Below are 21789 nucleotides of genomic sequence, written 5' to 3'. Positions count from 1 at the left end.
TTAATGTGCAGCATAGAAAGATGTTAATTTTTGTTTTTTTTTTTTTTGAGATGGAGTTTCGCCCTTGTTGCCCAGGCAGTGGTGTGATCTCAGCTCACTGCAACCTCCGCTTCCGGGTTCAAGAGATTCTCCTGCTTCAGCCTCCCGAGTAGCTGGGATTATAGGTGCCCGCCACCACACCCAGCTAATTTTTGTATTTTTAGTAGAGATGGGGTTTTACCATGTTGGCCAGGCTGGGCTTGAACTCCTGACCTCAGGTGATCTGCCGCCTTGGCCTCCCAGAGTGCTAGGATTACAGGCATTAGCCATCGTGCCTGGCCACATTCTTTAAATTTTGAAACGTTTTATTTTAGTGTGTCTAATAATACTTGTTTCTATGAGTTTTCAGGTTTGTTTTGATCTCACAGATCCACCAAAGAGAAAGCAGCCCCGTGCCAGTTGCTCTGCTAGCCTTTCACAGAAGTGTCACTAGAATACTACAGCCCCCACAGGCTCTGCTCCACAGACCCTTAAGGCTGAAGGAGTGTCCACTGTCAGGGGCATCCTCGGTCACGATGGTGGGAAGAGAACATGGTGGGTTGCCTTTCGAAGGGAGTCTTGGGCTTTCTTATTTCCATATAAATGTAGAAGCAGTCTGACAACCTCCCGACCAAAAAACCTAAAAACAAAAATCTTCTACACTTTGCAACAGCACTGAATTAATAATCAGTTGGGGAAACATTAATGTTACAAGTTTTATAAACCATGAACATAATATATCCCTCCAATATCTAGATTATTTTATATACATAGTAGCCCACATTTTCTAAGCATTTATTACATGCCAGGCACCAATAGGACTCTACATAAATTATTTCATTTAATCTTCACAATAATGCTGAGAAGGAGGCGTTAGTACTTCCATTTCATGGATGGAGAAACTGGAGTGTAGTAAGATGGCCAAAGGCCACGGTTAACCAGAGATGAGAATCAGGCACTCTACCTGCAGTCTGCAGTCTTCACCACTTTCTGACATGACCTTCCTGAGCTGATGATGGCTGCAGGAGCGATGGGTCTACGGATGGAGTTATTCAGGGGGAGGCAGACTTGGAGGAAAAGTCTCCCAAGATTTCCTGCATGTGCTCGCTCTCTACTGTTCAGCTTCTGTCTATCTGGATACATAATTATTTGTCCAAATAGCAACTGTCCTTCTTCTACCATTTCAGGCCTTACATAGGAAGTCCTTCTAAAGAGCTGCCTGACAGCTGCCCTTCCCCAGATCCTGAATATCCTCCTGGCCAGGTGGAGCAGAGAACAGTCCCTCAGCTGGTCATGCTGAGCTCATACCCTGTAAGTCTGATCACACTACACAGCTCTGGCTTTATCTAGAACCCAGCTCCAATCACAGTCATGTCTGGCCCTCATCTCATGAGGAATGAAGGACCCATTTAGAGAGGAAGCCTCTGTCAGGCATTAGGAGAAAAACAGAACTTCCCAGAGCTCATCCACGGGGAATGAGAGCAGGGTAAGTGCAGCCTTTGTGATTCTCTCTCTCTGCCCTCTGTAGGATGGCTGCTCCATGAGGTCAAGACTGGGTCTTCTCCCTCCTCCCCCTTTACCGATGCCTGGTCTCACAGGGCTAGTTTTGACCCCCACGCTATGGCATCATCGACCTCCCTCCCAGCTCCTGGCTCTCGGCCTAAGAAGCCTCTAGGCAAGATGGCTGGTGAGTGGAACCGGACTCGCGACTCTGCTGTGTTCCTGAGTGTAGTGCTCAGTCTCCATAGGGCATGGTGGGAGGCCTGCCTGGTCCCAACTCAGAGAGAGACGCAGGAAGGCTGATGGGGGGACTCCTGACCTGACTTCAGGGCCTGGACGCGTGGTGGAGTGAGGAGAGGAGGCCTGCGTCAGCTTAGCCAGATCTTGATCCTTTTGGCTCAGAGGTTTTCCAAGGCTGCTCAGCTAGCTTTCCCAGCCTGGAAACCACGGTGCTGAGGGCTTAACACTGTCTCTCGTTGTCTAAATCTTTGTTCCAGAACCATCTGGAGGAGAAGCCAAGCAGAGAGAGAAAATGAATCAATCCCCACCACTATCTGTCCTTATCAAAGGCTGGGGAAGCTGGGTTTTCATCTCCTTACGGAGTCCCCACAGCACACCTGACACTGCATTCTCAGTGAACTTTCAGCACCTAAGACAAACCCATTTTACAGATGAGGCAATGGAGACACAGACTAATTTGCTGAAGGTCATAGAGAAAGTGAGCCACAGTCAGAACCGTGTCCCTGACTCCCGAGTGCGGGTTCTGAATCGCGAAGCTCTCCGCTCCTCGGCAGCTCCGAGCAGTAGCCTCTTCCCCATCTGGCGACAATCTAGGATTTCTTGGGGCCACACAGATGCCAGTCCTCCATGCCCCTTCCTTCCTGTATAGGTAGCCCTTCCTAATCGAAGTCCACCTCCCCTCGGTGCTGGAAGTGGGCTCTGGGACTGGTGGATCCTTGCTCGCATAACGTAGCTCTGCCTGCAGACTCCCGGGTGGCTGACGAGTCAGCTCTAGTGGGAAGTTTTGCTTAAGGTGGGCTGGGGGTGCCAGATATCAAAGAGCCTGGGAGTAGTGCAAGGCCATTTCTCTTACCCAGGCTGGTGGAACACTCTCACATAAGGATTCCAGAGTTCTGACATACGTCCTAAACCTTTACCTTTAGAGGGCACTTTTAGGCAAGTCCCAAAGGATATACAAACATAGCAGAGTGTCGGGCGCAGTGGCTCATGCCTGTAATCCCAGCACTTTGGGAGGCTGAGGCGGGCAGATCATGAGGTCAGAAGTTCAAGACCAGCCTGACCAACATGGTGAAATCCCGTCTCTACTGAAAATACAAAAATTAGCCAGGGGTGGTGGTACGAATCTGTAATCCCAACTACGCGGGAGGCTGAGGCAGGAGAATTGTTTGAACCTGGGAGGCGGAGGTTGCAGTGAGCCAAGATCATGCCACTGCACTCCAGCCTAGGTGAGAGTGAGACTCCATCTCAAAACAAAAAAAAATAGTGGAGCAATAGGTCTCTGAGAATGCGATGTTTCCCAGTGCAGGGACGCGGACTGCAGTCTGTCTGTCCTCCCTGTGAGGCGGGGCTCCTCCCTGTGTGGGCAGTGAGAGGGCACCTGTTAAGAAGACACAGGCCTGAGCAGTGTTTCTCCCCCACAGACTGGTTCAGGCAGACCCTGCTGAAGAAGCCCAAGAAGAGGCCCGACTCCCCAGAAAGCACCTCCAGCGATACTTCACAGCCTGCCTCACAGGACAGACTATCCCCAAGCCTCAGCTTAGTCACGTCTCCCAGCCTGCCACCCACACACGCGAGTGACAGCGGCAGTAGTCGCTGGAGCAAAGACTATGATGTCTGTGTGTGCCACAGTGAGGAAGACCTGGTGGCTGCCCAGAACCTGGTCTCCTACCTGGAAGGCAGCAGCACCAGCCTGCGCTGCTTCCTGCAGCTCCGGGATGCAACCCCAGGCGGTGCTATCGTGTCCGAGCTGTGCCAGGCACTGAACAATAGTCACTGCCGTGTGCTGCTCATCACGCCGGGCTTCCTTCAGGACCCCTGGTGCAAGTACCAGATGCTGCAGGCCCTGACCGAGGCCCCAGGGGCTGAGGGCCGCACCATCCCCCTGCTGTCGGGCCTCAGCAGAGATGCCTACCCACCTGAGCTCCGATTCATGTACTACGTCGATGGCAGGGGCCCTGATGGTGGCTTTCGCCAAGTCAAAGAAGCTGTCATGCGTTGTAAGCTACTACAGAGGGGGAGAAGGGGAACGGGATTCAGCCACAGTATCTGATCTACTTTGACTTTTAGGAGACAGCCCTGTAGCCTAGTAGTTCAAAGTGCAGCCTCTGGAAAAGGCTGTCAGGGTTTGTATCCTGGTTCCTGCACTTATTATTAACCCATAAAAAGTAACTTGGGCAAGTTACTTATCCGCTCTGTGCCTTGGTTTCCTCACTGACCACCAGGTTTCCATTGCTATGAAATGAGAACAGTATATAGACTAAGGGCTCAGAACATGGCCTAGCACATGTATTCATAATAGGCAGAGCCTAGCACAAATCAGGTCCTCAATAAATTATTAGCTAGTAGTAGTAACAGTAACAGCATTACGTTTCTCTGAGATCAGGCTGGAGATGTCCATCAAGAGCTGGGAAGCTGCCAGGAGGGACATTGGTTTAGTAAGGCAAAATGATGCAAAATAATTCGGAAAGAAGTGCATATGAGTGTATCTGGGGAGGGCCATGCTATTGCAGTAGGTTTGGAAGTGTGGTAACAGATAAAAAGGTAGAAGAGGCAGGACCTGTTGGGGAAAACAGAGATGCTGGGTCTGGGAAGGGTGACAATGCTGTGACTGGTCTCTTTCAGATCTGCAGACACTCAGTTGACACTTTTTATATCATGGGACCCCAGAAGTTGGAGTAAAGCTGGAAATAGAAAACCCACGCAGGGCCTTGGATTCCCACAGATGTGACAAGAGGTATAGGGAGCGAGTCTGCAGCACTTTGCCCGTGTCCCTGGGATCACAGCACCCATCAGCCTTCCATTACTGTGGGCTCCCTAAGAAGACCATGGAGAGGTTGGGGACTCCCCCAGGAAAGCCATGAAGCTGGGGATTCCCCCTAGGAAAGCCACGAGGAAGCAGGGGACTCCCCAAGAAGGCCATGAGGAAGCCAGAAACTGGAGGTGGTAGGAGGTGGTACTGACCAATGATGGCCAGCAGGGCTCGTATCCTGCCTAACTGGACAAGAAGCCTGGCACACACTTCTGTCTTCCCCTGGAACTGGGTACTGGCGTACACTGGTATCCCTCCTGAAGAGGTGACTCACCTGACTGACCAGCAAGAAGCCGAGATTGCAGGCCTCACCGTGGATGGTCTTCCCAGTTGCCTGGGGAAACCCTGGAATGGGCGTCAGGAGAAAGCAAGAGGAATCCAGTCCTTCACACTCACACTACTCTGTTCCTCCTTCCAGAGACATCGATTCACTTCAGAAAGCTGTAAGGAAGACGCAGTCAGCACTGCAACTATACTTTTTATTTATTGCCTAAGTGCCATTAAAGACACAAACCTAGAAGCCATTCTGAATGTGGGGCTGAGGTGGTGGAGGGAGCAAGTGAAGAGACGGGAAGCCAGGGCTCAGGGTTCAACGCCTTCACCTGAGATCACAAGCCCATGGATGCTGTGACATCTGAGAGCTTCATCCATGGTCTGGCTAAAGCTGATACTTTCACAGTCACCATCGTCACCTTTGGACTGGGAAGAATCAGCATTTTTCTTCTGGCAGAAGACTGTATTCCTTATAGGACAGGCAAGGTTTCATTCATCTGTTCTCAGTAAGTTTGTTTCTGAACTGAAATGAATTTCATTATTTCCTCCAACACGTACTTTTGTGCCCCTTCTCTCACTTCTCCCTATCATGACCCCTCTTTTGCTGAAAAAAAGTTTTATTATTTTTTCTATCTCTAGTTCTAGAAAGAGAAAATTTATTTTTTAAATTATAAATTATTTTGCCGGGCACCGTGGCTCACACCTGTAATCTCAGCACTTGGGGAGGCCAAGGCAGCTGGATCACCTGAGGTCAGGAGTTCAAGACCAGCCTGGCCAATATGGTGAAACCCCATCTCTACTAAAAATACAAAAATTAGCTGGGTGTGGTGGCAGGCACCTGTAATCCCAACTACTCAGGAGGTTGAGGCAGGAGAATTGCTTGAACCTGGGAGGTGGAGGCTGCAGTGAGCCAAAATCACGCCACTGCACTCTAGCCTAGGCAATTGAGCAAGACCCTGTCTCAAAAAAAAAAAAAAAAGGCCGGGCGTGGTGGCTCATGCCTGTAATACCAGCACTTTGGGAGGCCGAGGTGGGCAGATCAAAACGTCAAGGGATCGAGACCATCCTGGCCAACATGGTGAAACCCCGTCTCTACCAAAAATACAAAAATTAGTTGGGTGTGGTGGCGCGGGCCTGCAGTCCCAGCTACTTGGGAGGCAGAGGCAGTAGAATTGCTTGAATCCAGGAGGCAGAGGTTGCAGTGAGCCAAGATCGTACCACTGCGCTCCAGCCTGGGTAACAAAGCGAGACTCCATCTCAAAAAAAAAAAACAAACCAAAAAATTATTTTATTATAAAAGGATTAACAAATAATATGTTCACTCATGTGCCGACCACCCAGTTTAAGAAGCAAAACCTTATCATCTCTTATAGTGGTCCCTTTGTGCCCCGAATTGCACTCCCCCCTCCCCCACCAGAAATAACCAATATTTTGAATTTTGAACTTCTTGCTTTTAGCTTTTCTGTATACATTTACCACATATGTATGCACCCCCACCAGCATATTGTTTAGTTTTACATGGTTTTATATTTTATGTAAACAGCATTACGATGTTTGTATTCTGCAGATTCCTCTCCTTGTTCACCAAATGTTTGCGAGATTTATCCATGCGGATGGATGACACGCCAGTTATTAATAATACACTTTCATCCCACGATGTAAATATGCCACCATTTAGTTACACATTCTTCTCCAAATGGATATTTGTTGTTCCTAGGTTTTTGCTATTAAAAACAATGAGCCTCTGAACTTTTTTGTACATTTTCACAAGCAAGATTTTCTAGGATTTAGCCTAGAAAATCCTGCTGGGGCTGGGCGTGGTGGCCCATGTCTGTAATCCCAGCACTTTGGGAGGCTGAGGCGGGTGGATCACCTGAAGTCAGGAGTTTGAGACCAGCCTGGTCAACATGGTGAAACCCTGTCTTTACTAAAAATACAAAAATTAGCCAGGCATGGTGGTGCATGCCTGTAACCCCAGCTACCTGGGAGGCTGAGGCAGGAGAATTGCTTGAGCCTGGGAGGCGGAGATTGCAGTGAGCTGAGATATCGCACCACTGCACTCCAGCCTGGGTGACAGAGCGAGACTTCATCTAAAAAAAAAAAAAAAAAAAAAAGATCCTGGTGGGCAACAAATATACTGCGGCTGGGTAGTAAAGAAAATACATGCTGTTTTTCTAGAAGGTGCCACAGTTTCTTCCAAATTAGCTGTACCAATTTAAGTTCCTACCATTTGTGTTTAAGACTTCCCACTTTTGGCCAGGCGCGGTGGCTCACGCCTGTAATCCCAGCACTTTGGGAGGCCAAGGCGGGCGAATCATGAGGTCAGGAGATCGAGACCATCCTGGCTAACACAGCGAAACCCCGTCTCTACTAAAACTTCAAAAAATTAGCTGGGTGCGGTGGTGGGTGCCTGTAGTCCAAGCTACTTGGGAGGCTGAGGAAGGAGAATGGCGTGAACCCGGGAGGCGGAGCTTGCAGTGAGCCGAGATGGCACCACTGCACTCCAGCCTGGGCGACACAGCGAGACTCTGTCTCAAAAAAATAAAAAATAAAATAAAATAAAAGAGTTCCCACTTTTTCATGTTCTTGCTAACACTTCATCAGATTTTTAAATGTCTGCTAATCTGGTGGGTGAAAACTGGTAACCTATTGTAATTTTTTTTTCTTTTCACCATTTTTGTGGGGGAAAAAAAAATCAAGCATATACTGAAAGGAAAAAGTTTGATAAATCCCTATGTACCCATCAGCTAGCTTCAACAATTACCAACTCTGAGCTAATCTTTTATCAAGAATACCCTACCCATCTCTCTCACTCCTCCCAAGACCATCTGAAGCAAATCTCAGAAATCACTTTACTCCTAAATATTTACGTATGCATCTCTAAATTATTAAACTTTTTTTGGTTTTGTTTTTTGTTTTTCTGAGATGGAGTTTCGCTGTTGTTACCCAGGCTGGAGTGCAGTGGCGCAATCTTGGCTCACTGCAACCTCTGCCTCACAGGTTCAAGTGATTCTCCTGCCTAAGCCTGGGGTTACAGGCATGCACCACCACACCCGGCTCATTTTTGTATTTTTAGTAGAGATGGGGTTTCACCATATTGGCCAGGCTGGTCTTGAACTTCTGACCTCAGGTGATCCACCCGCCTTGGCCTCCCAAAATGCTGGGATTACAGGCGTGAACCACCATGCCCAGCCTAAAATATTTTACCTTTTACTTTGTGCTTTTTGTGTTTTACTCAGGAAGTCCTCCCTACATCTGTATATTTTCTTCTGTCTTTAATCCACCTGGATTTTCTGTTTGGGTTTTTGTTGGTCAAAGATCCAATTCTTTTTTCTATTTGAATAACCATCATTTACTGACTAGTCCATCCTTACCCCACCCCTGCTGATTATGATGTCACTGCTGTGACATACTATCATACGTTGGGGGCTATTACTGGGTTCTCCAGTCTCCTCCCTTTATCTGTTTGTGTACCCCTGTGCTGGTGCCACACTGGCTTGTTTACTGATGTTTTTAATAAGCCTGGACCATTTGTAGGTCAATTCTTCCTGCTCTTCTTATACATCAAAAATCACTTTTTCTTGTTCCTTTACTCTTCCATATAAATTGTTTATTCAACCACCACGTTCCAGGAAAAAGCCTGTTAGTATTTTTATTGGACTTTTTATTTTGAAAAAACAGATATGTTTATGAGTCTTCCTATTCATAAAAATAGTATGTCTCCATTTACTTATGTCTTTCAGTGTATTTCAATAAAGCTTTCTATCTTTTCCACATTGGTCAGCTCCTCTTTTTATTAGAATTATTCCCTAGCATTTCATATTTTCTGTTGCTGTTGTAAAGAGTAATTTTACATTTTTATCTATTACTGATATAAAGAATTGTAATTTATTTCACATATTGATCTAGTATTAAACAGCATGCTGAATTACTTAATTCTATACGACTATAAACTTTGCAGGGTCTTGCTCTTGCCCAGGCTGGAGTGCAGTGGCGTGATCATGGCTCATCACTGCCTCGACCTCCTGGGCCCAAGCGATGATTCTCCTACCTCAGCCCTCTGGGTAGCTGGGACCACAGGCCTGTGCCACAACTCCTGACTAATTCTAATTTATTTGTACTTTTTGTAGAGATGGGGTTTCGCCATGTTGCCCAGGCTGGTCTTGAACACCTGGGCTCAAGCCATCGGCCTGCCTGGGCTTCCCAAAGTGCTGGGATGATAGGCTTGAGCCACCACACCTGTCCTGTCAGATTTTCTATAAACAGTCATACAATTTGCAAAAGAAAACAAAAACTTTAGTTCCTTTTATGGCTCCTAAGGCCTCCAATAAAACAAAGTGACAATAGCAGCCATCCTTGTCTCATTCCTTCCTTAAAAGGAATGCTTTACACATTTCTCCACTAAATGTGTGCGTTGTAGGTTTTCTGATACGTAATTTTTTCTTTCCCTTTTTTTTTTTTTTTGAGACAGAGTCTTGCTCTGTCTCCCAGGCTGGAGTGCCGTGGTGCAACCTTGGCTCACTGCAACCTTTGCCTCCCGGGTTCAAGCAATTCTTCTGCCTCAGCCTCCCAAGTAGCTGGAACTACAGGTGCGTGCCACCACAACAGGATAATTTTTTGTATTTTTAGTACAGACAGGGTTTTACCGTGTTAGCCAGGAGGGTCTTGATCTCCTGACCTCATGATCCACCTACCTCGGCCTCCCAAAGTGCTGGAATTACAGGCGTGAGCTACTGCGCCCAGCCTTTTTTTTTTTTTTTATTATTATTTGAAGAATTTAAGATTGGAATTAATTGCTCCTCAAATGTTTGTTAGACTCATCTGTAATACCATTTGGGCCTAGAATATTCTCTGTTTTTTTTGAGATGGAGTCTTGCTCTATTGCCCAGGCCTGAGTGCAGTGGGATTACAGGCGTGAGCCACCACGCCTGGCCAGAATATTCTTTTTTTTTTTTTTTTTTTTTTTTTTTTTTTTTTTTTTTTTTTTGAGACGGAGTCTCGCTCTGTTGCCCAGGCTGGAGTGCAGTGGCCGGATCTCAGCTCACTGCAAGCTCCGCCTCCCGGGTTCACGCCATTCTCCTGCCTCAGCCTCCCGAGTAGCTGGGACTATAGGCGCCCGCCACCTCGCCCGGCTAGTTTTTTGTATTTTTTTTAGTAGAGACGGGGTTTCACCGTGTTAGCCAGGATGGTCTCGATCTCCCGACCTCATGATCCGCCCGTCTCGGCCTCCCAAAGTGCTAGGATTACAGGCTTGAGCCACCGCGCCCGGCCCAGAATATTCTTTATTGTAAAATTTAAAGCTGTAATTTCAATGTCTTGAAGAGTTACAGATCTATTTAGATTTTCCATTTCTCCTGGAGTCAATTTGGTATAAAAGTCAATAAAGACTACAAGACCAGTTTAAGTAGATTTTTCAGTCTGAGTGTCCTGGATCATGTACACAATCATGAATGTGAAGTCTGTTTGCATGAAGAATCATCTGTGGTTATAAATTCTTAGGAGGTTTTTTCCTTCTTCCCTCTGGGACAACGGTTGAAGCAGGCAAGTTTCCTAATCACCTTCTCTCCTTTAGTAGGGCAGCATTTTTCTTTTTAAAAAATAGTTGGCCTGGCCAGCCACAGTGGCTCATGCCTATAATCCTAGCACTTTGGGAGGCCAAGGCAAGATCTCCCAAGGTCAGGAGTTCAAGACCAGCCTGACCAACATGGCGAAACCCTGTCTCTACTAAAAATACAAAAAAATTAGCCATGTGTGGTGGTGGGCGCCTGTAATCCCAGCTATTCAGGAGGCTGATGCATGAGAATTGCTTGAACCAAGGCGGTGGAGGTTGCAGTGAGCCGAGATCGCGCCACTGTACTCCAGCCTGGGCGACAGAGCGAGACTCCGTATCCAAAAAAAATAAAAAAAATAAAATAAAAAATAAAAAATAAAAAATAAAAAAAATTGTTGGCCCCTTCATTGAGCTGGTGGACCTTCAGGGATCTTAGCTCTATGGAAAGTTCTGTATCTTAATTCCTCTTTACATAAGCTCAGGTCTTGTCTCTTGTCCTTTGAATCATGTCCTAGATGTCTAGAGATCAGGAATGGCCCTTAAAATAGCTTCCACCTTAAAAATCCCCTTACCACTCTATAGATTCAAACTCCCACATCATTTTTGGTTCCCGCAATTTTTACTTTTTTGAGAGCTCAGCAATGTAACTAAAAGAATGTTTTAGTTATGTTTGAGTGTTTTGTAGCTGACTTGTTTTCAGTTTAGCCTGTCATAATTACTGAAATGGAGGTGGGAAGTATCCAGTCCTTCTTTAGACTAAAAAAGAAAAGATTTGGGAGGTTTTTTTTTTTTCTTTTTTTGAGACACAGTCTCGCTCTGTCACTCAGGTTGGAGCGCAGTGGCGCGATCTTGGCTCATTACAACCTCCGCCTCCAGGCTGAAGCCATTCTCCTGCCTCAGCCTCCCGAGTAGCTGGAATTATAGGCGCCTGCTGCCACACTCAGCTCATTTTTGTATTTTTAATAGAGATGGGTTTCATCATGTTAGCCAGGATAGTCTCAAACTCCTGACCTCAAGAGATCCACCGCCTTGGCCTCCCAAAGTGCTGGGATTACTGGCATGAGCCACTGCATCTTGCATGGGAGAAATTTTAAGATTTCTAAAAAACTAAACGATTGAACAGGGCTTTATAATAAATGAGTAACCTAACACAGCATTGTCTAGTGGAACTTCCTTTGATAATGAAAATGTTCTCCATCTGTGCTCATATGGTAGCCACTAGTCACAAGTGGCTATCAAGCACTTGCTAAGTGGCTAATGTAACTGAGGAACTGAATCTTAACTGTGCTACCATAAAGATTCCTTTCACTCTGAGGTCTGGTATTTAATAGAACTTCTGGTAGCTGAGGCTTCCTATGAGCTCATCCTTTCCTTGAAACAGGCATTCTTTTTTTTTTTAGAAACAAAGCCTCGCTCTCTTGCTCAGGCTGGAGTGCAGTGGTGTGATTATAGCTCACTGCAGCCCCCAACTCCTGGGCTGCAGTGATCCTCCCACCTCAGCCTCCTGAGTAGCTGGGAGTACAGGTGTGAGCCACCACGTGGGGCATGAGCCAGACTTTTTGAAGAGCAGAATTCTGGTTTTATATTTTAATCAAAATTATACCCATATTGATGAATTTTGCCACTAATGAATACATTCCTCTACTATTTCATTTCAAATGTTTCTCTTTTGCTCATTATATTTTAGCTACACAGGTCATTCCTTTTTTTTGAGACGGAGTCTTGCTCTGTCACCCAGGTTAAAGTACAGTGGTGCGATCTTGGCTCACTGCAACCTGCACCTCCTGAGTTCAAGTGATTCTCCTGCCTCGGCCTCCCAGGTAGCTAGGATTACAGGTGCACACCACCACACCCGGCTAATTTTTGTATTTTTAGTAGAGACTGTGTTTCACCATGTTGGCCAAGCTGGTCTTGAACTCCGGACCTGAAGTGGTCCGCCTGCCTCGGCCTCCCAAAGTGCTGGGATTACAGGTGTAAGCCACTGCGCCCAGCAGTCATTCCTATTTTTTAAAAAATGTCAAGTACATTACTGCTCTAGGGTCTTTGACAGCTAATATTTACTCTGCCTGGGCTCTTCATATGGCTTGTATGGCTGGTTCCTTCTCCTCATTCAAGTCTCAGCTCAAATGTCACCTTTTGAGAGGCTGACCACGATCATCTTATCTAAAGGGCTTGGCCAGGCATTGTGATGCATGCCTGTAATTCCAGCACTTTGGGAGGTGGGCAGGTCACTTGAGGTCAGGAGTTTGAGACCAGCCTGGCCAACATAGCAAAACCCCGTCTCTACTAAAAATACAAAAATTAGCCAAGTGTGCTAGTGTATACCTGCAATCCCAGCTACTCCGGAGGCTGAGGCAGGAGAGTCGCTTGAACCTGGGAGGCGAAGGTTGCAGTAAGCCAAAATTGCGCCACTGTACTCCAGCTTGGGTGACAGAATGAGACTCTGTCCCAGATAAAAAAAAATGCGGGGGGGCTCCTATCCCCAGGCTCTTTCACACTGTCCAGTTTTCTTCTATTAACAGTACTTGGCCTGGCACAGTGGCTCATGCCTGTAATCCCATTACTTTGGGAGGCTGAGGCAGGCAGATCACGAGGTCAGGAGATCGAGACCATCCTGGCTAACACGGTGAAACCCTGTCTCTACTAAAAACACAAAAAATTAGCCGGGTGTGGTGGCAGGCGCCTGTAGTCCCAGCTACTGGGGAGGCTGAGGCAGGAGAATGGTGTGAACCTGGGAGGCGGAGCTTGCAGTGAGCTGAGATTGCACCACTGCACTCCAGCCTGGGCGACAGAGCGAGATTCCGTCTCCAGGGGAAAACAAAACAAAACAAAATAACAAAACACCATACACAGCACTTAATCATTATCTTGTTTACCTCACGTACCCCATTTGAATATACATTTTATGAAAGAAGAGGCCTCGCTGTCTTGCTCAGAACTAACAGTGGCTGGCACATGGAAAATGGAGACCTGGAGAGGTTAAGAGACTTTTCCAAAGTTGCACAGCTAGTCAGTGTTGGGGCCCGACTTCATGGCTCTCAATTCTGGGCTCTTTTTGTAAAAACGTAGCTACTTTGGCAAGGTGCGGTGGCTCACACCCGTAATGCCAGCACTTTGGGAGGCCCAGGCGGACGGATCACGACGTCAGGAGTTCGAGACCACACTGGCCAACACAGTGAAACCCTGACTCTACTAAAAATACAAAAAATTGGCCGGGCTGGTGGCACGCGCCTGTAATCCCAACTACTCAGGAGGCTGAGGCAGGAGAATCGCTTGAACCCGGAAGGCGGAGGTTGCAGTGAGCCGAGATGGCGCCATTGCACTCCGGCCTGGGTGACAGATCCTGTCTCTCCTAATAATGCTTTCTGCATCACAAAAAAAAAAGCAGTCTTTTATCCAACTCCTAATCTATATTTCTGGTAGAAGTAATCCAAAAATCAAACTAACACATGGTACACTTTGTTACTGACCAAAACTGACTGTAAGTTGCATCTTGTTGCTAATGTTGAAAATGGCAAAAACTGTCCCATTAGATCTGTCTCAAAACCTAAACTCAAATCACTGGCAAAAATAATGTGTGGCTGACTTAAACGATGTAACTCATTTTTTTTTGTTTTTGAGACGGAGTCTTGCTCTGTCGCCAGGCTGGGGTGCAGTGGTGCCATCTGGGCTCACTGCAACACTCCGCCTCCCGCGTTCAAGCGATTCTCCCGCCTCCGCCTCTGCGAGGCTGGGACTACAGGGGCCGGCCACCACGCCCGGGTAATTTTTTAATTTTTGTATTTTTAGTAGAGACAGGGTTTCACCATGTTGGCCAGGATGGTCTCGCTATCTTAACCTCGTGATCCGCCCACCTCGACCTTTCAAGGGGCTGAGATTACAGGCGTGAACCACCGCGCCCGGCCGTAAGCACCAACTCTTGACAAAATTTAGATCTGTTAAATAACACCAGCGAAAAACGGGCTAACCAGAAACAATGGTCACTAAAGAAACCCTCAACAGCAGAAGTTACAAGTAATAATTTCATACAGCAAAAAAAAAAGAGAAACGAAACCCTGGGAGACGAATCATACTGAGAATCATAACCCCGGTAGCGGGGCAGAAATACAGGCCAACCAGAGAGAGAGGCAGGGGATGCCTCCAGCCCGGAAATAAGTGGGTGATGGAAATGGTTCTTCTGGCCCTATTCGTTTACCTTTCTTGTCAGCGGAAAAGTGCTGAGTCTACAAAGTAAAAAACTGAGCACGACGAAAATTTCTGCAAAGTAATTAAAATGGAAGAAAAATGGAAATGACCTAAATACTCGGTATAAAAAATCGACCAAGGAATAAAATGGGTTCACGGATTTGCGTCAGAAACGTTGCTTCCCTTATAATTGGTCAACGTCGGTGAAACTATGATTAAAATGTCAGTATTCAAACAAGGCCTCCAACACTCCCGTGGCCCAAGGGGGTCTTCGGCTCCCACCCTGGGGCGCGGGCCTGGGGGTCCCTCTTCACTGCGCAGCCACCTCTAGCCCGCCGCTTTCGGGACTCTCAACCTTCTTTTCCCTTCCCTGAGGGCCGGCCAGCACCATAACGGGGCCAAAGGCAGTAACTTGGTTGAAAGGCGCGCCCTGGGACAGGTCAGCGGGCTCCGCTTTGCGCCGCACGCACCCCGCAGGAGCCAGCGCCAGAGCAGCGTACGCCGGGAGTCAGCAGCCCAGCCAGGCCGCTAGGCTCGGGCGAGGGGCGGGGCCGGCGCAGGGCGCGCAGGCGCACGGCGCCTTCCGGGCAGCATGGCGGACGGAGCCCCTCAACTCGGCAAGAGAAAGCGTGAATTGGACGTGGAGGAGGCCCACGCCGCCAGCACAGAAGAAAAGGAGGCAGGAGTTGGAAATGGTACCTGTGCTCCTGTGCGCTTACCATTCTCGGGCTTCAGAGTGCAGAAAGTGCTGAGGGAGTCTGCGCGGGACAAAATCATTTTCCTACACGGGAAGGTACCAGGAGGCAACCCTGAGGCGGGATGCGGGAAGCGGTGAACCAATCATCGCCTCGGAGGCGGATTTTTTTTCGGATCTCGGCCGGAAAATACCAATCATTATCACTCGGGGGAGGTGGGAGTGCGCCACTAGAATGCATAGAGGGGCGGTAAAAGGCGGCAAGATTGCCCTTGAAATTAAGACAATGAACACATCTAGCTCTAATTTTTCTAATGTCTCTTTCACTAGAAATATCTACTAGGAGAGTGTATTGTAGATTAAAGATCACATGTCACATTCCCCAAGCCGTTCATCATCCATTTATGTGTATAGGGACTAGGAACCCAGTAAATGTTAGATGTCTTGCTCATCCCTGTTGCTGGAAACATGTCCCTCAGTCCATGAGACTGTAGGAGATGTGATCTCTGCCTTACACGACTTCGGCCCTAACAGGAGAACAACAGAGAACAATATATTATAATTGTTAATTGAGTTCTACACACGCGCTTTCAAGCATGCCAGACACTAACCTCGGTCCTGAGGATGTGGAGATGAAAGTTACCATCCCTGATCTTCAGGACTACGGAATATTTCTGGCGAGACAGATACAGCTTGCTCCAATACCAGCGTGCTCAGCAGTCTGGCAGGGGCTGAGGAGAGATGGAGACCATTGCAGGAACTAGTGAGGAGGCCTAGCCAGGGCAGGTATGGGGGTTCCCCAGAACTACTAGCAGGAACTCTCACCTTTGGGAGGATCAGGGAACCTTGGCCTAGGCTTCCATGCGTCTGTATCTGGTTTTGTTGTTGTTTTTATTTATTTATTTTGAGACGGAGTCTCTTCTCTCTGTCGCCCAGGCTAGAGAGCAGTGGTGTGATCACTGCAACCTCCATCTCCCGAGTTCAAACGATTCTCCCTGCCTCAGCCTCCCAAGTAGATGGGATTACAGGCGCCCGCCACCATGCCCAGCTAATTTTTGTATTTTTAGTAGCGACCGGGTTTCCCCATGTTGGCCAGGCTGGTCTTGAACTCCTGACCTCAGGTGATCCGCCTGCCTCTGCCTCCCAAAGTGCTGGGATTATAGGCGTGAGCCACCGCGCCCAGCCTTATTTTTTATTTATTTATTTTTTGAATGAGGCTCTCTCTGGTTTTCTCAGCCCAGCTGTCCTCAGTGTGCAGCACCTGTTGAAGGTGTTAGCCATGAGAGCTTTCGAGCTAGGAGTCACTTGGGAGACCCAGGTTCTAGTTTCTGTTTCAGTGCTGACTGTTCGTGTGACTTTGGGCAAGTCACTCAAGATCTGTTTTTCATCTTTTCTTCTGAAATGGGGAGAACTTGACAGAAGTCTTGTAAGCCTAAAATGGAAGACAACTGAGAAGCCTTGTATTCTGGGGAAGAAAGGTGTGAGAGCTGCCACAAGGATTTGTGTGGAGATGCCTTCTCTGTCTGGGCACGGTGGCTCACGCCTGTAATCCCAGCACTTTGGGAGGCCGAGGCAGGCGGATCATTTGAGGTCGAGGGTTCAAGACCAGCCTGGCCAACATGATGAAACCCTGTCTCCACTAAAAATACAAAAATTAGCCAGGTGTGGTGACATGTGCTTGTAATCCCAGCTACTTGGGAGGCTGTGGCAGGAGAATTGCTTGAACCCAGGAGGTGGAGGTTGCAGTGAGCCGAGATTGCGCCATTGCACTCCAGCCTGGGTGACAGAGCAAGACTCCATCTCAAAAAAAAAGAGAGATGCCTTCTCTGAGAAAAGAAATGTGAGTGCCATTGGCTAGACTTCCCAGAAGGAAAACTTCAGGGAAAGAAATCCCAAGTACTTTCAAAGTTGATTTCAAAGGCCCTGGGAGCTTCTGTCTCTGCTCTCCACAGTCTCATTGTGGTTCTGCCCTTGAGCCCACTGATGATGCCTCTACCCACAGGTGAATGAGTCCTCTGGGGATGGGGATGGAGAGGATGCCGTTGTGATCCTGGAGAAGACACCATTTCAGGTGGAACAGGTGGCTCAGCTCCTGACAGGCAGTCCTGAGCTCCAGTTGCAGTTCTCCAACGATATCTACAGCACCTATCACTTGTTCCCTCCAAGACAACTGAGTGGTGAGCAAGAGGTGGCCAAGGTGGCTGTATGGAGGGAGAATGGGATGGTCGGAAATTAGGTGGTATAGTGACCAGACTTTCTATTTGCATATTCTAGTACAATAGAGAGATTTCCTCCCTAGTGGACATTTGGCCATAGGTGAAGACATTTTTGGTTGTCAGAATGGGTGGTGGTGGTGGGGTGTTACTTCTGGCATCTAGTGGGTGGAGACCAAGAATGCTGCTAAACACCTTACAATATACAGGACAGGCTCCCACAGCAAAGTAATGTCAATAGTGCTGAAACTCAGAAACCTGGCCAGGCGCGGTGGCCTTTGCCTGAAATCCCAGCACTTTGGGAGGCCAAGGCAGGCAGATCACCTGAGGTCGGGAGTTCAAGACCAGACTCTTGGCCAACATGGTGAAACCTCATCTCTACTAAAAATACAAAATTTAGCCAGGGTGGTGGTGCTCATCTGTAATCCCAGCTACTTGGGAGGCTGAGGTGGGAGACTCGCTTGAACCTGTCTCTTATACACATCTAGATGTGTATAAGAGACAGAGCTGAGATTGCGCCACTGCACTCCAGCCTGGGCGACAGAGTGAGACTCCGTCTCAAAAAAAAAAAAAAAAATTGTCAACACTTAGGAAATCCTTACTATTGTGCCAGTCAGCATTCCAAGTAATCTACATGTATTAACGCAGTTAATCCTCAAAACAGCCCGCTTGTGAGAGGACTTTACAAGTCAGGAAACTGGCTTTTGAAAGGTTAAATAACTTATCCAAAGTCACACAGCCAGTAGGTGGCAGGAAAGCTAAGGCTTTTCAGTAGACTGGGGTCTTGCTCACCATACTCATTCTGTGGGCCGACCAGCGTGTCAGGTGCTGCAAAAATCAGTCACTTCCCTGAAGGAACCTACTTTCTGGTGGGAGAGACAACTAGTGTGATCAAGGGGGATGGGAGAGAAGGGCAGGAATTCATGGGTTAAAAGGCAGAGGTTTGTTTTTCATTGCAAACATTTCTTAATTTATTAAAAAGAATATTCCATGCCAAAAGCCAGGTGTGACATGGGCATTTTTTCTCAAGATGGTTAGATTTTGTAGGCAGCTTTGTTAGAAACATGAGGGAGACTGGTTGACCTTAAAGATTCCTTCCAACCAGCAAATTCTGGAATCTGTTTTACAGCACGTGGTGACTTTGTCATATCCTTCTGTCTCTTTGTTTGCCCTCCAGCATTTAATAGCAGTCTGGCTTTACAGATATCCTGCCCCACAGTCTTTTGTTAGATATTCTTTTCTGCCCTCCATGAATGGGTGCTATTATTGTCCTTTGGAAATATATGTGAACACTTGATGGTGAGACAAGCAAACCTTTCATGACTTAATGCAAAACAGCCTTGTCTTCCATTGAGCAAAAGCCAGATTAATTGGTACAAGTTGATGGAAATGGACAGCTGTATTTACTTTCTCAGGCATTGACATTTAAGCAAATGTATTCCTCAGCACAGGGTGGCAGAAGCATAACAGAAGGCACTGTGGCCAAACACAACTTGGGGTGGCCCCCACATTACAGGGTCTGAGGCTGTTATTTTACTGCCACACCCTTTCCCTCACCTTCCGAAATCCCTCTATCTACCTTCCCCACCCTTGGCCAAAATTCAGAAGGTTCTGCCCCACAGATGCACCCTGTGGAACTCACAGGCTCTCCTCTTTATTTTCCCAGTTCTTCTGTGGCACTGCACACAAGTGGAGGTAGTCCCTGCCCGCTCCTTCTGTTTCTATTGTCTTTTCCAAGATAAGCACTGAAAGAGGCAGTGCGTTATTGGCCCACCACAAGTCCTTGTTCCCACTCAGAACCCCAGGTGTCTCCATAACCGTTTCCCCAGGGCCACCCCCACCCACCTGGGAGCCTCAGATGTTAGTTCACTTTTTCCTGCCTTCTTTTTTTTTTTTTTGAGATGGAGTTTCACTCTTGTTGCTCAGGCTGGAGTACAATGGCGCGTTCTCGGCTCACTGCAACCTTCGCCTCCCAGGTTCAAGTGATTCTCCTACCTCAGCCTCCTGAGTAGCTGGAATTTACAGGTGCATGCCACCATGCCCAGCTAATTTTTGTATTTTTAGTAGAGATGGGATTTCACCATGTTGGCCAGGCTGGTCACGAACTCCTGACCTCAGGTGATCCAAAGTGCTGGGATTACAGGTGTGAGCCACTGCCCCTGGCCTTCCTGCCTTCTTGGCATATAAGTCATCCCTCAGTATCCACTGGGGATTGATTCCAGGACCCTCCTCAGATACTAAAATCTATGGATGCTCAAGTCCCTGATATAAAATGGTGTAGTATTTGCATGTACCCTAAGCACATCCTCCCATATACTTTAAATCATCTCTAGGTTACTTAACTACCTGCTACAATGTAAATGCTATGTAAATAGTTGTTATACCACGTTTTTTAGGTAATAATGACAAGAAAAGTCTGTACATGTTCAGTATAGACGCGATGTCCTTCTTTTTTAAAGTATTTTTAATCTTCATTTGATTGAATCCGCAGATATGGAACCCACAATACAGAGGGCCGACTGTACATGTGGTGCCTTGCACTCCTGCTTTTCCTACCAAAACTGGGGATGGGGATTTGGAAGTCACAGCGGTTTGCTTCAGGGCCCAGTTGCTCCCTTGTTTAGCTGCATGCCTTGTCCCTGGGTGATATTCAAGGTCAGGGTTGGCAAACTTTTTCTGTCGAAAACCAAACAGTGACTATTTTAGGCCTTGTGAGGCACAAATGGTCTCCCCAACTCCTTCTTCTGCCTTTTCCGCCTTCTCCTTCCTTCTTCTTTTTCTCAACCCCTGTGAAAATGAAAATATCACTCTTGGTTTGCCGATTGTACAAATAGAGGCCCAGCTGGCCATCGTTTGTTAACCTCTGTTCCAGATTTTTACCACTCAAAGTGTGGTTTGTGAACCAGCAGTATTGGCACCACCTGGGAGGCTGGTAGAAACAGAATCTCCGCTCTGTTTCAGAGTACAGAATCATTGGAGTCTGCGTTTTAGCACAACTCCCTGGTGAGCCATAAGCACGTAAAACTTCGAGAGGCACTAGTCTTTTAAAAAACACCATCTGTGTGCCTCCGCCGCACACCTTTATTTCCCCATCCCTGACCTCTCTAAGAACTCCAGGCTCGTATTGAAATAAACCTCTCCTTGACATCTCCATTTGGAGGTCTCATAGTTGCAATTCACGAATCCGATGCACTAATGTACTTAAAAGCACTGAGCACGTATTAAGTAGTAGCTGCTATTATTAGTCTCGTGTGCCAGGCCCTATGCTGCGTACCGTAGCTTCAGAGATGAGTAAGATACCATCCTTGTCCTCACAGTCTTGTTTGGGGTCGGGGGTGGAGACACAGTGGTGAAAAGCAGAGAGTTTGGTCACTGCCTGGATATAAGGAGTGAGGTCCTTGAAGGTTGGAGCCATGTCACCCATCTTAGGTGCTTTCAATAAGTGAAGAATGAACCCACAGACTGACCTGTGTCGATTTTTTTTTCCTGTGGGCTGGGCATTCCACAGCCACAAGGTGGCAGCATTGCCAAAATAGTCCTGTGGCCACTCCAGCTGTCCCCTCTGTGGGAAGGCCAGCTAAGTCAGCGCCTGGGACCTCCCTCTCCAGTCCCAGCCTTGGAGTCAATCAACGCTGCCCACCCCAAGGGCCCTGAATGTGCAGTCCTGCAGCCTCAGCCCTCTGCCCCCCTGCATGGTTGCTCCTTTGAGTTTTTCGGCTGTCTTTGGCTGCTTCTCTAGATCTCCTTTCTTTCTAGAATACTGTTTGCCTAGGGGAGCCCCCACCCCTCATTTCTGAGCTGGCCACAGTGGAAATCATGGGCTCAACTGATTTTTTTCCGATATTTCTCTGGTCACTGGCAGCTTTCTTTTTCTCTTCAAGTCTGGAGGTTTTGCAGTCTCCTGATTCATTTATCCCCTCCACGTTCTCAGCTCCTGTGAGCCACTCATCCTGCCAGCTGCAATGTCTGTTCCAGTGACATAACGGAGAGAGCACAGGCTTTAGGAGTTAGTCATGCTGGGGCACTCATGCTTTCGCATGGTGTGCACTGGGGCAGCAACGTGCTGTTTCTGAGTTTTAGCACAGCGCCAGTGCTGAGAACAAGCCTCACGTCAGACAGACCTGGGTGTGAATCCTGCCTTTGCCATTTGCTAACCATGAGGACCTGGGACATTTCTTTATTCACCTAACACATGTGAAGTGTCTGCTATGTGCCAGCTCCTCTAGTAGAAGCGAGGCCTGTGTTGGTGAAGATAAGCAGTGTCCCCCTGTCTCTGCAGTTCTAGTGGGGAAGGCAGACAGCAAAC

The 21789-nt window shown here is 47.6% G+C and overlaps 2 protein-coding genes and 1 long non-coding RNA gene across 6 annotated transcripts in view; 2 read left to right on the top strand and 1 right to left on the bottom strand.

The window, feature by feature from the left end:
• The first annotated feature begins 400 nt into the window (after positions 1 to 400).
• Positions 401 to 5391, top strand: TIRAP (toll-interleukin 1 receptor (TIR) domain containing adaptor protein). 4 transcript variants are annotated; one of them, XM_012001248.1, is made up of 5 exons: positions 401 to 557; positions 1206 to 1329; positions 1547 to 1705; positions 3180 to 3755; positions 4381 to 5391. In XM_012001248.1, the coding sequence occupies exons 3-5, from the start codon at positions 1639 to 1641 to the stop codon at positions 4398 to 4400; spliced, it is 663 nt and encodes a 220-aa protein (XP_011856638.1). In that variant the 5' UTR covers positions 401 to 557; positions 1206 to 1329; positions 1547 to 1638; the 3' UTR covers positions 4401 to 5391. The 4 variants fall into 4 exon arrangements, with proteins under 4 accessions (XP_011856638.1, XP_011856637.1, XP_011856634.1 ...); XM_012001247.1 differs by having other exon boundaries at positions 401 to 573; XM_012001244.1 differs by lacking the exon at positions 4381 to 5391 and having other exon boundaries at positions 401 to 573; positions 3180 to 3940.
• Positions 5012 to 15406, bottom strand: LOC105554692. The gene is made up of 2 exons (XR_001008363.1): positions 15296 to 15406; positions 5012 to 5309 (listed from the first exon to the last, which is right to left on the bottom strand). It is a non-coding gene; the product is annotated as an uncharacterized LOC105554692 (long non-coding RNA).
• Positions 14408 to 21789, top strand: part of DCPS (decapping enzyme, scavenger) — a 39600-nt gene continuing 32218 nt past the window's right edge. Inside the window, 2 exon segments of the mRNA XM_012001249.1 lie at positions 14408 to 15369; positions 17273 to 17447. Of these exon segments, the coding sequence (XP_011856639.1) occupies positions 15169 to 15369; positions 17273 to 17447 (376 nt within the window). The 5' untranslated portion in view covers positions 14408 to 15168.

The sequence above is a fragment of the Mandrillus leucophaeus genome, unplaced genomic scaffold (assembly GCF_000951045.1).
Source record: "Mandrillus leucophaeus isolate KB7577 unplaced genomic scaffold, Mleu.le_1.0 Scaffold656, whole genome shotgun sequence".
Lineage (NCBI taxonomy): Eukaryota > Metazoa > Chordata > Mammalia > Primates > Cercopithecidae > Mandrillus > Mandrillus leucophaeus.
Note: the sequence above shows the minus strand (reverse complement) of the source record. Positions and strands in the feature narration are given on the sequence as shown.